Below are 11,825 nucleotides of genomic sequence, written 5' to 3'. Positions count from 1 at the left end.
AAAAAATATCTTTGTTAATTCGATATTGATATTATAAGGAAAATATTGGAAGACTTCATATTTTATTATGTGCCCCGTTGAGGTGAGAAATGTTTTCTAAACTTCTAGAGCATATGTTGTCAGCAGGAGTAACCTATTTTATATTCATATTTATTTAAATTAAATTAAAATGTATTAGCTACTTTGACTTGGCAATCCTTTTTTTTCTTTTATGTAGACCAAAAGTTTGAAATTCATTTGTTTAACCATCAATTAAGGACCGCAATAGGAACTAGGATGTGTAAATATTCATTGCTAGATCAAACAGTTTAATTAAGATTTTTAGTGCATTAATATTTATTAATGTTATGATGTGGAACATACATCACTTGCAAGAAAAGTTCAGCGCATAAGTTGGTGACTTCAATTGGGTACATCTGGTGCATAAGTTATTTGTAATTTACACAATTTTATCCAATTATATTTTTGTTTTGTTTTATATATTACTTTTACTTTTATTGATAAGTATAACTTTAATTAGCTTATAATAAAATTTTGGCTAAATTACATTCGTGGTTTCTCTTAACTTAATTTCAGGTAACGTTTTAGTCCCTTATCTTTTTTTTTTCTCCCGATTTAGTCCCTTATTCTTAATAATATCAAATAAAGTATGAAAATATGAGTTTATTTGAAGATTTGCATTACGGATTTGATGAAATTTGTATTATATTGAAGAATATAATTAATTTTATGAGTTTTGATTGAATTTTTTTTTGAATTTTTGTTTAAAAAAGAATAACGTTGTTGAAATTTTAAAACATAAAATATCAAATTGTCATTTAAAATTAAAATAAAGGACTAAGTCGAAAAAAAAAGATAAAATACTAAAACGTTACCTAAAATTAAGTTAAGGGACACGAATGTAATTTAGCCTAAAATTTTTATCAATTTTTCATTGTTTTTAACAATAGAGTAGATGCACCCAGGTCTTAACATATGTTTTTAGAAAAGTGAAGTTTTATGTTTACATAGTAACTACAATGTGTAACTTCGTAAAATCACGACCAATACTATATTGAAAAGCGTGTCATAAGTTTAAATGTGAATCCAAACACAATATTAGTGTACCTATTTTCTAGAATACCATCTGTTTTTCAAACCATGACAGTGACACAAGCCACAAGACAAACGTTGAAATCAATTTGCTATAGAAAGTGAATAAACTTCATGCTCTCTCACTCCCTTCTAATTCCTTAATAATTTTTTTTTTTCAATAAAAGTTATTTTAAGATCTAGACATAGATTAAAAAATTATTATTTTTTTTTTCTGAAAAATTATATTTTATTTTTATATATATTTGTACAAAAATATTCTTATTATATTATCAAATAATATTTTAAGAGTTTTAGTGAAAAAATCGATAGTAAAATGATATTTATTTAGTTTTAATATTTAAATAACTAATAGAATCACAAAAAAAAATCCACGACAAACCAAAATCTCAACAATTTAAATTAGATAGACTTAATTGAAATTTTGGTCCCTTTATTTTAACCAATTTACGAAATTGTTCTCCTTATTTTAAAAGTTGTTGATCTCTCTATTAGATTTTTGAACTAAAAAATAACGACTTAATATATTTTAAATGACATGATATTCGATTTCATGACATAAAATTCATCTATATAGATTAATTATTCATATGTCATTAATTAAAGTACAAAAATAAAAAAAAATTATAAAATTGAAAATTAAGTTTTTATATGATTTTATTACGACTTCATGAATACTAATCATTCTACATCATCATATCATATGTTACGCTATTTAAAATATATCACGTCGCTATTTTATAATTAAAAAAATCATAAGATGGACCAAAACTATAAAATTTTACAATAGGTAAACCAAATTCCCTATAGCAAAACTGAAAGGATCATGGCGTGTAACTTTTTGGTTTATAGCCTCTCTTGCCTTTCCTATGTTTGCTTAATGATGTTTTAGAATCATCATTATTGAGAGACTAGTTTCATTTTCCATTTTTCTTTTATTTTTATTTTTATTTTTATTTTTGTTCCTTCATGTAAAAAAAAAACCCAGCTTCCCTGATTCAATTGTTGAATTTTGAGGTTTTGCGAGTCTCAACTTTTCGTTTATATCACGTATAGTTCTTTTTATAGACTTGTAGGCCTCAATTATATTAAAAAAATGTATTAAAGGAAAAAAAAAATGAAAAATAGAACTAGGGTATAAACAACTTTTTTCTTTTAAATTTTGCTATCATATGAAAATCATGCAAGGGGGGTGTATCGTACTACACAGTTATAAGGTTCTCCAATAATGGAGATGACCACACCAATGTCTCCCTATTTATAAAAAGATAAAGGGTTGATATAAAACTAAGTATATAATAATTAGAGTAATGGTCCTACTAATTACACCCACATGGAAATGCGCAAAATTGAAAGCAAAAGATGGTTGGTCGTGTATGTGGACTGCATTTCCCCTTCAAAAATGATACAAATGCAATTTGATATATAATTGTGCATTGAGCTTAGTTAAAGTTCGATATGATGGAAGCAAAGCAAAAGCTCAATACTCCAATTTCTTATTTTAATGCCTTCCCTTTTGGGTGACACCAAGAAATACGAAATAAAATTATGGTCGAGATTAAGATTCTCTTTTTCTTCCTTTTATTTTATGAGAGTGATATATATGAAATTATTTTTATAAATTTAAATACAAAAAACAAATCGAGTAAAGTAATGTTTTTGTATGTATAATATGAGAGAAAATGAGTAAAAAAGAAAATATCTTAATCTCAAATTATAAATATAAAATCATTTATAATTATAATAAATATAAATATAAAGATTAAATAAGTTTTTAATCTTTATATAAATTTCACATTTTGATTTTTAGTCCTTATAAAACAAATTAAATATTTTAGTTCTTACAAAAATGTTTAATTATCTTTTAACTTTTTAATTTATGAATGTCTTTTGCTAACATATTTAAAACATATTATAAAAAACTCATCCACAAAAATTTAGATTTTTTTTTAATTAATAATGAATTAAATATTAATTTTTAAAATGTTAAAGTTTTAATAAATATAACGAAAATATGAATCTATATATCTAATTTTGATATTATTTTTTGCAAATAATTTTTTTTATAATGTTGTATATATCTGCAAAATATTATTCAAAAATCTATATTAAGATTTTAGTGAAGATTAAAACTGTCTAAAAGATAATTTTATAGAGACTAATTTTTTTTTTTTTTTTCACAAGACTGAAAATGATTTTTTTAAATTATTTGATATTAAAAATATATTTAACCTTCTATCCATATGCAAGACAAGTTGAAAGGTTCAAAATCTTAACTCCCCCATAAAAAGGGTTAAATGGGGCAACATGACATCAACCTTAATTATGTTATATAAAAAATGAAGTGAAATTGTTGTATTCAATTTTATGAAAGTTTAAATTTATAATATTTTTTTTTCTGAATAAATACTTTAATAAGTGCCTTTATAACGATAATATTTTTATCAAACAAAAGGGGTATATGCATAATGCATTCACCTAAATGAATTTGATGTATATTCTCAACTATTGATTTCTGAGTGGAACATTCTTTTTGGTCAAACCAGTAGAACATTCGAACGTGTAGTAGATTCATCGTTCAAGTGTTTTTGACCAAACCAAACAAAAAATCAAGCAGTCTCTCTTTAAAAACGCGTGGGAAGGACGCACATGATTATGTAATATGCATGTCAAAGTTGGCTTTCCTTCAATAGAAAAAAATTAATAATAGAGGACAGATAATGACAACTTTATGTATTCCATAGTTGAATGTTGAAAATCATAAATGTTGTATATCTGAAGTGTATTTTTAATTGAATTGAGTGGGTATTTCAAACTGGTTTGAGCTAACAATTTATAAAGTCGATAATTTAAGTTTGAATTCGAGTGAAAGAGAAAAATATTAATATAATTAAGGCTTAATTGCAGTTTTGGTCCCCCTATTTTAGCTGAATCGTGAAAGTAGTCCTTCTATTTTGTTTCTCTCCAGTTTTGGTCCCCCAAACAGAATTTTAGTCCAAAAGTTGATAAAATTTTATTTTTTTAAAAGTTTTAGATCAAAATTCTGCTTGGACTAAAACTGGAGAGAAACAAAATGGGAGGACTAATTTCGCGATTCAGATAAAATAGGAGGACTAAAACTGCAATTAAACCTATGATTAATTGTTAAGTTTGATTATTTTAAAAAGGTGTATGTTTAATTGTACTTTTAAAGATATTAAAATTGATTTTGAAGGAGACAAATTAATTTTTATGTTTTGGTATTATCTATTCAAATTGGTTTTGCATACATTATACATAATTAATTCTAAATTGAAGTAAAATTTGTAGTTTTTGTTTGATTGAATGGGATGAATAAAAGAGAACATTACCTATATTTTTATCTTTAAATTATTAGATGTATAAATATTATTCCCTCTTCTCTTGCATGTAAATGAAAATTAAGTCAATACAAATTAATATATTTAGTTTAAAATTAAGATAAACTAATTCATTTTTTTATCCATTCACCCTACATAATTCACGTGAATATTCAACTTAACTTTATAAATGTTACCACACTACCTATATTTCATTTTTTGTCCCGTTGATAAAATCAAAGTTAAAATAACAACGTCATACCAATTATAATTTCTTGCAAACACGGAAAATCTTTGACATTGAACATAAAATGAGAAGCATGTTTTGAGCATGCATAATAGTGAATGATGCATTTAGAAGGAACAATTGTATCGACAAAATTGATTATAAAAATACTCCTTTGCAATATTTTTGGGACAAATAAGTTTTTATAAAATTTTAATTTTTTTTAATTATTGAAAAAAATTATATTTTTTAGTTATTATAAAATTATGATACAAATAATTTTAGTCTTCATTTGAATATCAATATATATTATTAAATAGTTTGTTAGTAGACACATTTATAACATTAAGAAAAGTTTTTCTACAAAAAAAAGTGATCTTCAAATTAAATTTATATGTCTACGTGTTTTGTTTCGTTTATTTTAAACTTATGATGTTTAAAAAATTAATATTTAATTAAATATATATTAAAAAGTTCTAAATTTTATATGAAAAAACTTTTATTAATTTTTAAACATACTCGTAAATAATTGTTAAAAAATTTAAAAATTAAATAGCAATCAAACATGTTTCACTCTAGCATAAACTAAAATTGTTTACATTAACTAAAAAAATGTAATTTTCATAGAGATACTGAAAACGAAATTTTAACATTTTATCAATATTAGTTTAATTAATGTTAATAAATTATCTTCTTTTGTCTAAAAAAAATTAAATTTTATATTTAAAAACTATATAAAAAAATATTAAAAGATCAATTCTTTAAATAAATTTTAGTTATTTCAAAAAACTAATCTATGTAATTATGCGTTGAGATACTTTATAAAATAATATTTTAGGTCTATTTTTTATGTTGTTTCTACTGTGATCATTTGAACTATATAATATTATTTGGTTGATTTAATATATATGTCAGGCGATGTTAGATTCGTATAACTATAAACTATGTTTATTCAATTCATGATAGTAGTATATTATATGTTTTTGGAATGAGATGTTTATATTAGGAAGTGTTAATTAAACAGACAATCCAAATATATAAATAATTTTCAATATGATATATAAACCAGAAGCTATATGAATTTATTAGAATATGACATTTTGGTAGTAGTTGTTAAAAAAGTTGAAAATATTGCATTGTTGCGTTGGAATTGGCAACTTTAACTTAACTTACCTATCTTCTCTTCCATTACGAATCCAAATCCAAATCCTTTTATTCATTTAATCCTTTTGGTGACACTACAAATACATTATTCTCTCTTTCTTTCTCTATTTCTCCAATTACTATGATGCTACAAAACATTCCTTATTACTAACAACAACAACAACAACACCAACATCCTCAAAACCTTAATCGAACCATTCATTCTCTTCTTCACTTACTTTGCTCTTCTTTTCTAATATACCTACGTAACGTCGTATACATACGCATTTAAACATAATTAGTAACATTAATTAATTACTTAGTTACAAATTAAACGACGTGAATGGCGTCTCTTTTTATCGTCATCGTCGTGTTACTACTAACGGCGACGGTTATTTCTGGATCGCCGGCGACTCTGACGTTGGAAAGAGCGTTTCCGTCGAATCACGGAGTGGAATTGAATCAGTTGAGAGCTAGAGACTTGTTCAGGCATCGTAGAATTTTGCAGTCTTCGAACGGCGTCGTTGATTTCCCTGTTCAAGGAACCTTCGATCCCTTCCAAGTCGGGTAATTGAAATTCTCTCGATTCTTTCCAACTTCACTTTTTCAACTTTTTTTATTTATTGTTTTTGGTTTCGTGTGCTTTAATCAATTCGAATTCCAAAGCTTTTTTAGGATTTTTGTGGATTGAGTAACAGGTTTCCTAATTTCTTTAGTTGTTTAAAATCTTCTTTTTCTTATACAATTAGTTATTAAATGTTTAAACCAAAGATTGCTTGATTTAGTAATTCTCTGTGGCTCTTTTTTATTTGTCCGAGGATATGGTAAATTTGCACACAATTGCGAGGTCTCGAGTTCCAACCTACCAATATCAATGATTCTCAAATTTCAACTATTTTTGGAAACTCCAAGATAGTTTATTTTATTTTTTTTTGTCTCCGCTTCAAAGGAGAAAATGGCTTTGGTAATTCTGAGTTCAGCTGGTTAAGTAAATTCTAGCTAAAGATTATTTCAGGTTCAAACTTTGGTACTCTTGATTGCTTTTTCCTTAATTGAAGTCCATTAACCATTTAAGCTCAACTGCTTGTTTTAGAAGATAGTTTCTTTATGTAATGGTTGGCCAATAGATGGTTCGTTTGTAATTTACTAGAAATTAGTTTTTTCCCCTTTGCATTATATCTTCTCTTTTTGTGTGTTTGATTTGAAATTAATAAATTATTTCAGGCTCTATTTTACAAAGGTGCAGTTGGGTACTCCTCCAGTAGAATTTTATGTGCAGATTGATACTGGAAGTGATGTTCTTTGGGTTAGTTGCAGCTCCTGCAGTGGATGTCCACAGACAAGTGGACTACAGGTAAATTCAATATTCTCTATTTATTGATTTAGTGTCATGTTTGTAGAACAGTGATCAATGTGCCAATAGAATCTGTAGATATAATGGTTTATGGATTTTGTCACAGATTGAACTCGATTTTTTTGACCCCGAGCGTTCATCAACGTCGTCTTTAATCTCTTGTTCCGACCGGAGGTGCAACAGTGGAATACAATCATCAGATGCAAGTTGTTCCACTCAGAACAACCAATGCTCTTACACTTTCCAGTATGGAGATGGTAGTGGAACATCAGGCTATTATGTGTCAGATATGATGCATTTGAATACTATTTTCGAGGGATCTGTGACTGCAAATTCTACAGCTCCTGTAGTTTTCGGGTGAGCTTTCACGAGCCCGAAATGGTTAATAGCATTTCTCCTTTTCATGTTTATTGGTTTTTAATCTCGGAAAACATTACTTTGTGAATGGAGTAGTTGTAGTAACCGGCAGAGTGGGGACTTGACAAAGTCTGACAGAGCAGTTGATGGTATATTCGGATTCGGGCAGCAGGAAATGTCTGTCATCTCTCAGCTCTCCTCACAAGGGATTGCTCCTAGAGTATTCTCACATTGTCTTAAAGGAGATAGCACTGGTGGGGGAGTATTGGTTCTTGGCGAGATTGTAGAGCCTAACATAGTTTATACTCCTCTTGTTCCATCACAGTAAGTTCTTTCATCAGAAATAAAAATGCAAGATATTAACATCCTAGATCCTCATGTCAATTCAACCTTTTTGTTGTTGTTAAGTATCCTTGCTGAGGATATTCTTAGTTTTTTGTTAAACGTGGCAAGTTAATGTAGATCTGTGTGTTGGTTCTTTGAGCCTAATCAAATGTTTGTGTAAATGTTTCAGACCTAATGATAGATGGAAAGTATTTGTGTAAATGTTAAACCTGAAAGAAGTTGAAATCATCCCTTTGAACCGGAAAGGAAATATATCCACCATGAACTAGATATGGTGTACATTCATTATAATTGTAGTCAAGTGTCTTGAAAGAATGTCCATCTAAAAAGTGTTTAGCTAACTGCACCCTTCACAAATATTTCAGGCCTCATTACAACTTAAATCTACAGAGCATCTCTGTCAATGGCCAGATGTTGCAAATCGATGCATCAGTTTTTGCAACATCAAACAACAGAGGTACCATTGTTGATTCTGGGACAACATTGGCATACCTTGCAGAAGAGGCTTATGATCCCTTTGTCAATGCGGTGAGTTTCTTTTATGTAATTTCACTTTATTATTATGTTGCTTTATTGCTTCATGTATTACTTAGTAATCATGGCATTCATGCCTTTTGCTTGGTTGGAGGTTTATCAAACATTGATTGCACAATGATTTTTCTACTACTTCAGATTACGGCTGCAATCCCACAATCTGTACACACTGTTGTTTCAAGGGGAAATCAGTGTTTCTTAATTACTAACAGGTTAGCCTGAGCACTTAATACATCTTTTTTTTTTCTGGACTTCTTATTGTCGCTTTGCGCTGATTATGTGCTATAAAATACATCATCCTGATGCTCTTTTCCTCTAATTCCTTTCTTATTACTGTGTTTAGTGTCGCTGACAATTTTCCTCAAGTAAGTCTGAACTTTGCTGGTGGTGCATCTCTGGTTTTAAGACCTCAGGACTACCTTATACGGCAGAGTTCTATTGTAAGTATTCAAGTCTCAATTTCTCTTTCTTTTTCAATTTTCCGAGGACTGATTTGGATTTTGTGATTTCCAAAGATATTAATTTTAAGTCAGAGTGTGTTGCATTTAATAATTATCGAAGAACCACTGTCTATTAATCTGATTTTGATTTTACTTTTGTTTCTAAAGCTGCATGATGTTCCTTTCTGTAAGACATTTTACATAATAACTTATTTTACATGCATTTATTTTTCATATTCAGCTAATGCTTCACTTTGTTTGGTTTTTATATACCATATGTCATCTCACTAAATGCTACGGGGAACCTATGCATGTTACAGGGTGGTGCAGCAGTGTGGTGTATTGGCTTTCAGAAAATCCAGGGTCAAGGGATAACAATTCTAGGAGGTATAACACACACCACTTTGAACACTCTAGATCACGTATCCCACATATTGTTGTGATATTTTGCATTTAATTGAAGATCAACTAAAAAATTTGCATCATGAACCAATATTTAGAAATAAATTTTTTATTTTGTTTAGATATTATTATATGGCCACTTATAGACTTATATAGTATCAAATTATTACCCCCTCATGTTCGGATTTAACATTAGTATGATTCTATAGTATCCTTTCTTGAAGAGTATTATATTATTACTAACAACATCACTTCTTTGTGTTTTGGCAGATCTCGTTTTAAAAGACAGAATTGTTGTTTATGATCTGGCCGGTCAACGCATTGGGTGGGCTGACTATGACTGTAAGTTTCAGATACACTACCCGAAAGACATATAGTGAATTTCACGAGGAAAAGGAAATATTTTGTTTTTCACAGGGCTTCTACTCCAACCAATAAATTATTTTGTTCTTTTGAGGGTAGAGGCAGCAAAGAATGAGCCAATTTTATTCCATAATTCTTAAGATAGCATAATGATATTTGAGTATGATAAGGTCAATTTGAAGACTTCAACTGTTTGCTTTTGCTCCCAAAATAAGCGTCTTAGGCTACATAGCACCAATATTTCAAATTGAAAGTGTGTCCGGTGTTTGACATTGGCACGTGTATTTACATTCAATTGCTTCAAATTTTCTTAAATTATTACGATTGTCGACATGTCATTGTCGTGCCATGAATTTGTGTCTATGCAAGGGCTTCATAGGTCTAAAGCACAATTGTTCAGTTAATGCTATTATTCAGGCTATCTTAGTTTATCCTTGACATTACATTATTCTGACCAATGCTGCTTAATTTAAATTCAACAATGTAGGTTCGTTATCGGTTAATGTCTCGGCAACAACTGGCACAGGCAGAAGTGAATACGTGAATGCTGGAGAGATAGGTGGAAGTACTTCTTTACATGATGGTCTTAAGTCATCAAAGACAGGGTTCTTGGCTCTCTTTGTAACACTGATATGCTGCTTTGTGTATTTATAGTATTTATTTATGCATCGTGAGATATAGATCTAATATTCTTTTTCCTATGTATATTCTATTTCCACTACTGTATATTTGTGATAATTTGAAAAACCACATGTTATTTTCAATATTGCTTGTGTTGTGCTTCTTTTCTGCACAATAGGTTTTTCAGGTTTAGCTTAGATGATTCTGTTGGACACTCTCAGTCTTATAGAATCTAATCATTACTCCATTTGTTATTCTTTTGGCAGTTTTGTAAAGTACTTCACAGGATTACTGTTTGAATCGCTTATACAAGTTATATGATATAGTTTTTTATACTTCTACTTCAGTTAAGCTTGAATTCTGTACATAATCGTTGCTAATCATTGTTGTTGTAAATTGGTACTCACACATCTGGTTTAGATAGAAGCTGATATGATGATATTATTTTTTGTAACAAATATAGCACTCAGAATATAAATAATAAACCACCTGAAAGCAACATTTGAAGTTCATGTGGAAGGCACAGACATAGCTATCAGATACAACACCTTTTTTGTGAGGTGTGTGTGGGGCTGATGCTGTTTCTGAAATTGACAGTGCTTTGATATGTAAATGCTTTCATCCTCAGTATGTGGCTTTGAGCCATACCTTTCTTAGTGCCCCATCTCTATATTAGGCACTAACTTTTTCTTTTCGGTTTTCTTTCTCTTTTCTAACAAAAAACAGAAACATATAAATATATAATTCTCCTAGTCTGTAATTTGGCTAGAGCTAGAACTTTTATTATTAGTCCCCAATATTTTTTATCAAAGTTTCTATTGTATTGATTATTTGATATTTAATGAAATGCACTAATCCTTTGGTATAAAAAAAAATCCCAATATCATATTTCTTTCTATATTTTTATTTAAAAAAACTTATTTCGAAGGCTAGTTCTGCATAATTATTTTGCAAAACTACTTCTTGTTTTATTTATTTATTTATTTGAAAACAAAAATCCACTCTATCTTATTATAAGTCTCATTTGGTTTTGTGGACAGCTCTTAAAAAAATTATTAGTTATATTGATTTCAATAAAAATGAATTTTATTTATTAAAATATTTTATTAGTAAAAATATAATTAATGCTTCATTGATACTATAAAGAGACAAAATATATGACAAATAAATATTATAATAAAATACTTAAAATAAGACAGAGGAGAAAATACTTATTCTTTTCGACTAACTAATAATACTTAGTTTAAAAAACATAAAAATCCTAACACAATCAAACAAGTTTTCATTCCCCTTTTTATTTTATTGATTTTAGGGTGACAAAATAGTGTAAAATGGATTTGAGTTGTAATGGATGGAGTAAAATAATTCATTAATACATTTACAATTCACTAAAAGTTCAATCCAATTCACCGATTAAAAATAAAATCATCTAATCTATCAATTATCACATTTTAATGAATGGATATCCATCCAATTCACTCAATGACTTTTTTATACTATAATAAATTATATATACCTACAATAACAACAAAAACAACAACAACAATAATAATAATAATAATAATAATAATAATAATAATAATAATAATAATAATAATAATAATAATAAT

The 11,825-nt window shown here is 28.1% G+C and overlaps 1 protein-coding gene across 1 annotated transcript; it reads left to right on the top strand.

Annotated features, from left to right (window-relative positions):
• The first annotated feature begins 5,790 nt into the window (after positions 1 to 5,790).
• On the top strand, positions 5,791 to 10,556 carry LOC101494625 (aspartic proteinase 36). Its single transcript, XM_004487493.4, has 10 exons — positions 5,791 to 6,366; positions 7,024 to 7,153; positions 7,260 to 7,510; positions 7,607 to 7,834; positions 8,221 to 8,383; positions 8,528 to 8,601; positions 8,733 to 8,829; positions 9,150 to 9,216; positions 9,502 to 9,573; positions 10,082 to 10,556. Exons 1-10 carry the CDS (start codon positions 6,143 to 6,145, stop codon positions 10,246 to 10,248), a joined length of 1,473 nt encoding a protein of 490 aa, XP_004487550.1. The 5' UTR covers positions 5,791 to 6,142; the 3' UTR covers positions 10,249 to 10,556.
• The last annotated feature ends 1,269 nt before the right edge of the window (positions 10,557 to 11,825 follow it).

The sequence above is a fragment of the Cicer arietinum genome, chromosome 1, assembly GCF_000331145.2.
Source record: "Cicer arietinum cultivar CDC Frontier isolate Library 1 chromosome 1, Cicar.CDCFrontier_v2.0, whole genome shotgun sequence".
NCBI classification, from domain to species: Eukaryota; Viridiplantae; Streptophyta; class Magnoliopsida; order Fabales; family Fabaceae; genus Cicer; species Cicer arietinum.
Note: the sequence above shows the minus strand (reverse complement) of the source record. Positions and strands in the feature narration are given on the sequence as shown.

Excerpts from the sequence above, each read along its gene's own strand:
- LOC101494625 (XM_004487493.4), top strand. The coding sequence starts at position 6,143 with ATGGCGTCTCTTTTTATCGTCATCGTCGTGTTACTACTAACGGCGACG. Across the intron at positions 6,367-7,023 it reads TTCGATCCCTTCCAAGTCGG|GCTCTATTTTACAAAGGTGC; the intron begins GTAATTGAAATT and ends AAATTATTTCAG. Across the intron at positions 8,602-8,732 it reads TGTTTCTTAATTACTAACAG|TGTCGCTGACAATTTTCCTC; the intron begins GTTAGCCTGAGC and ends TACTGTGTTTAG.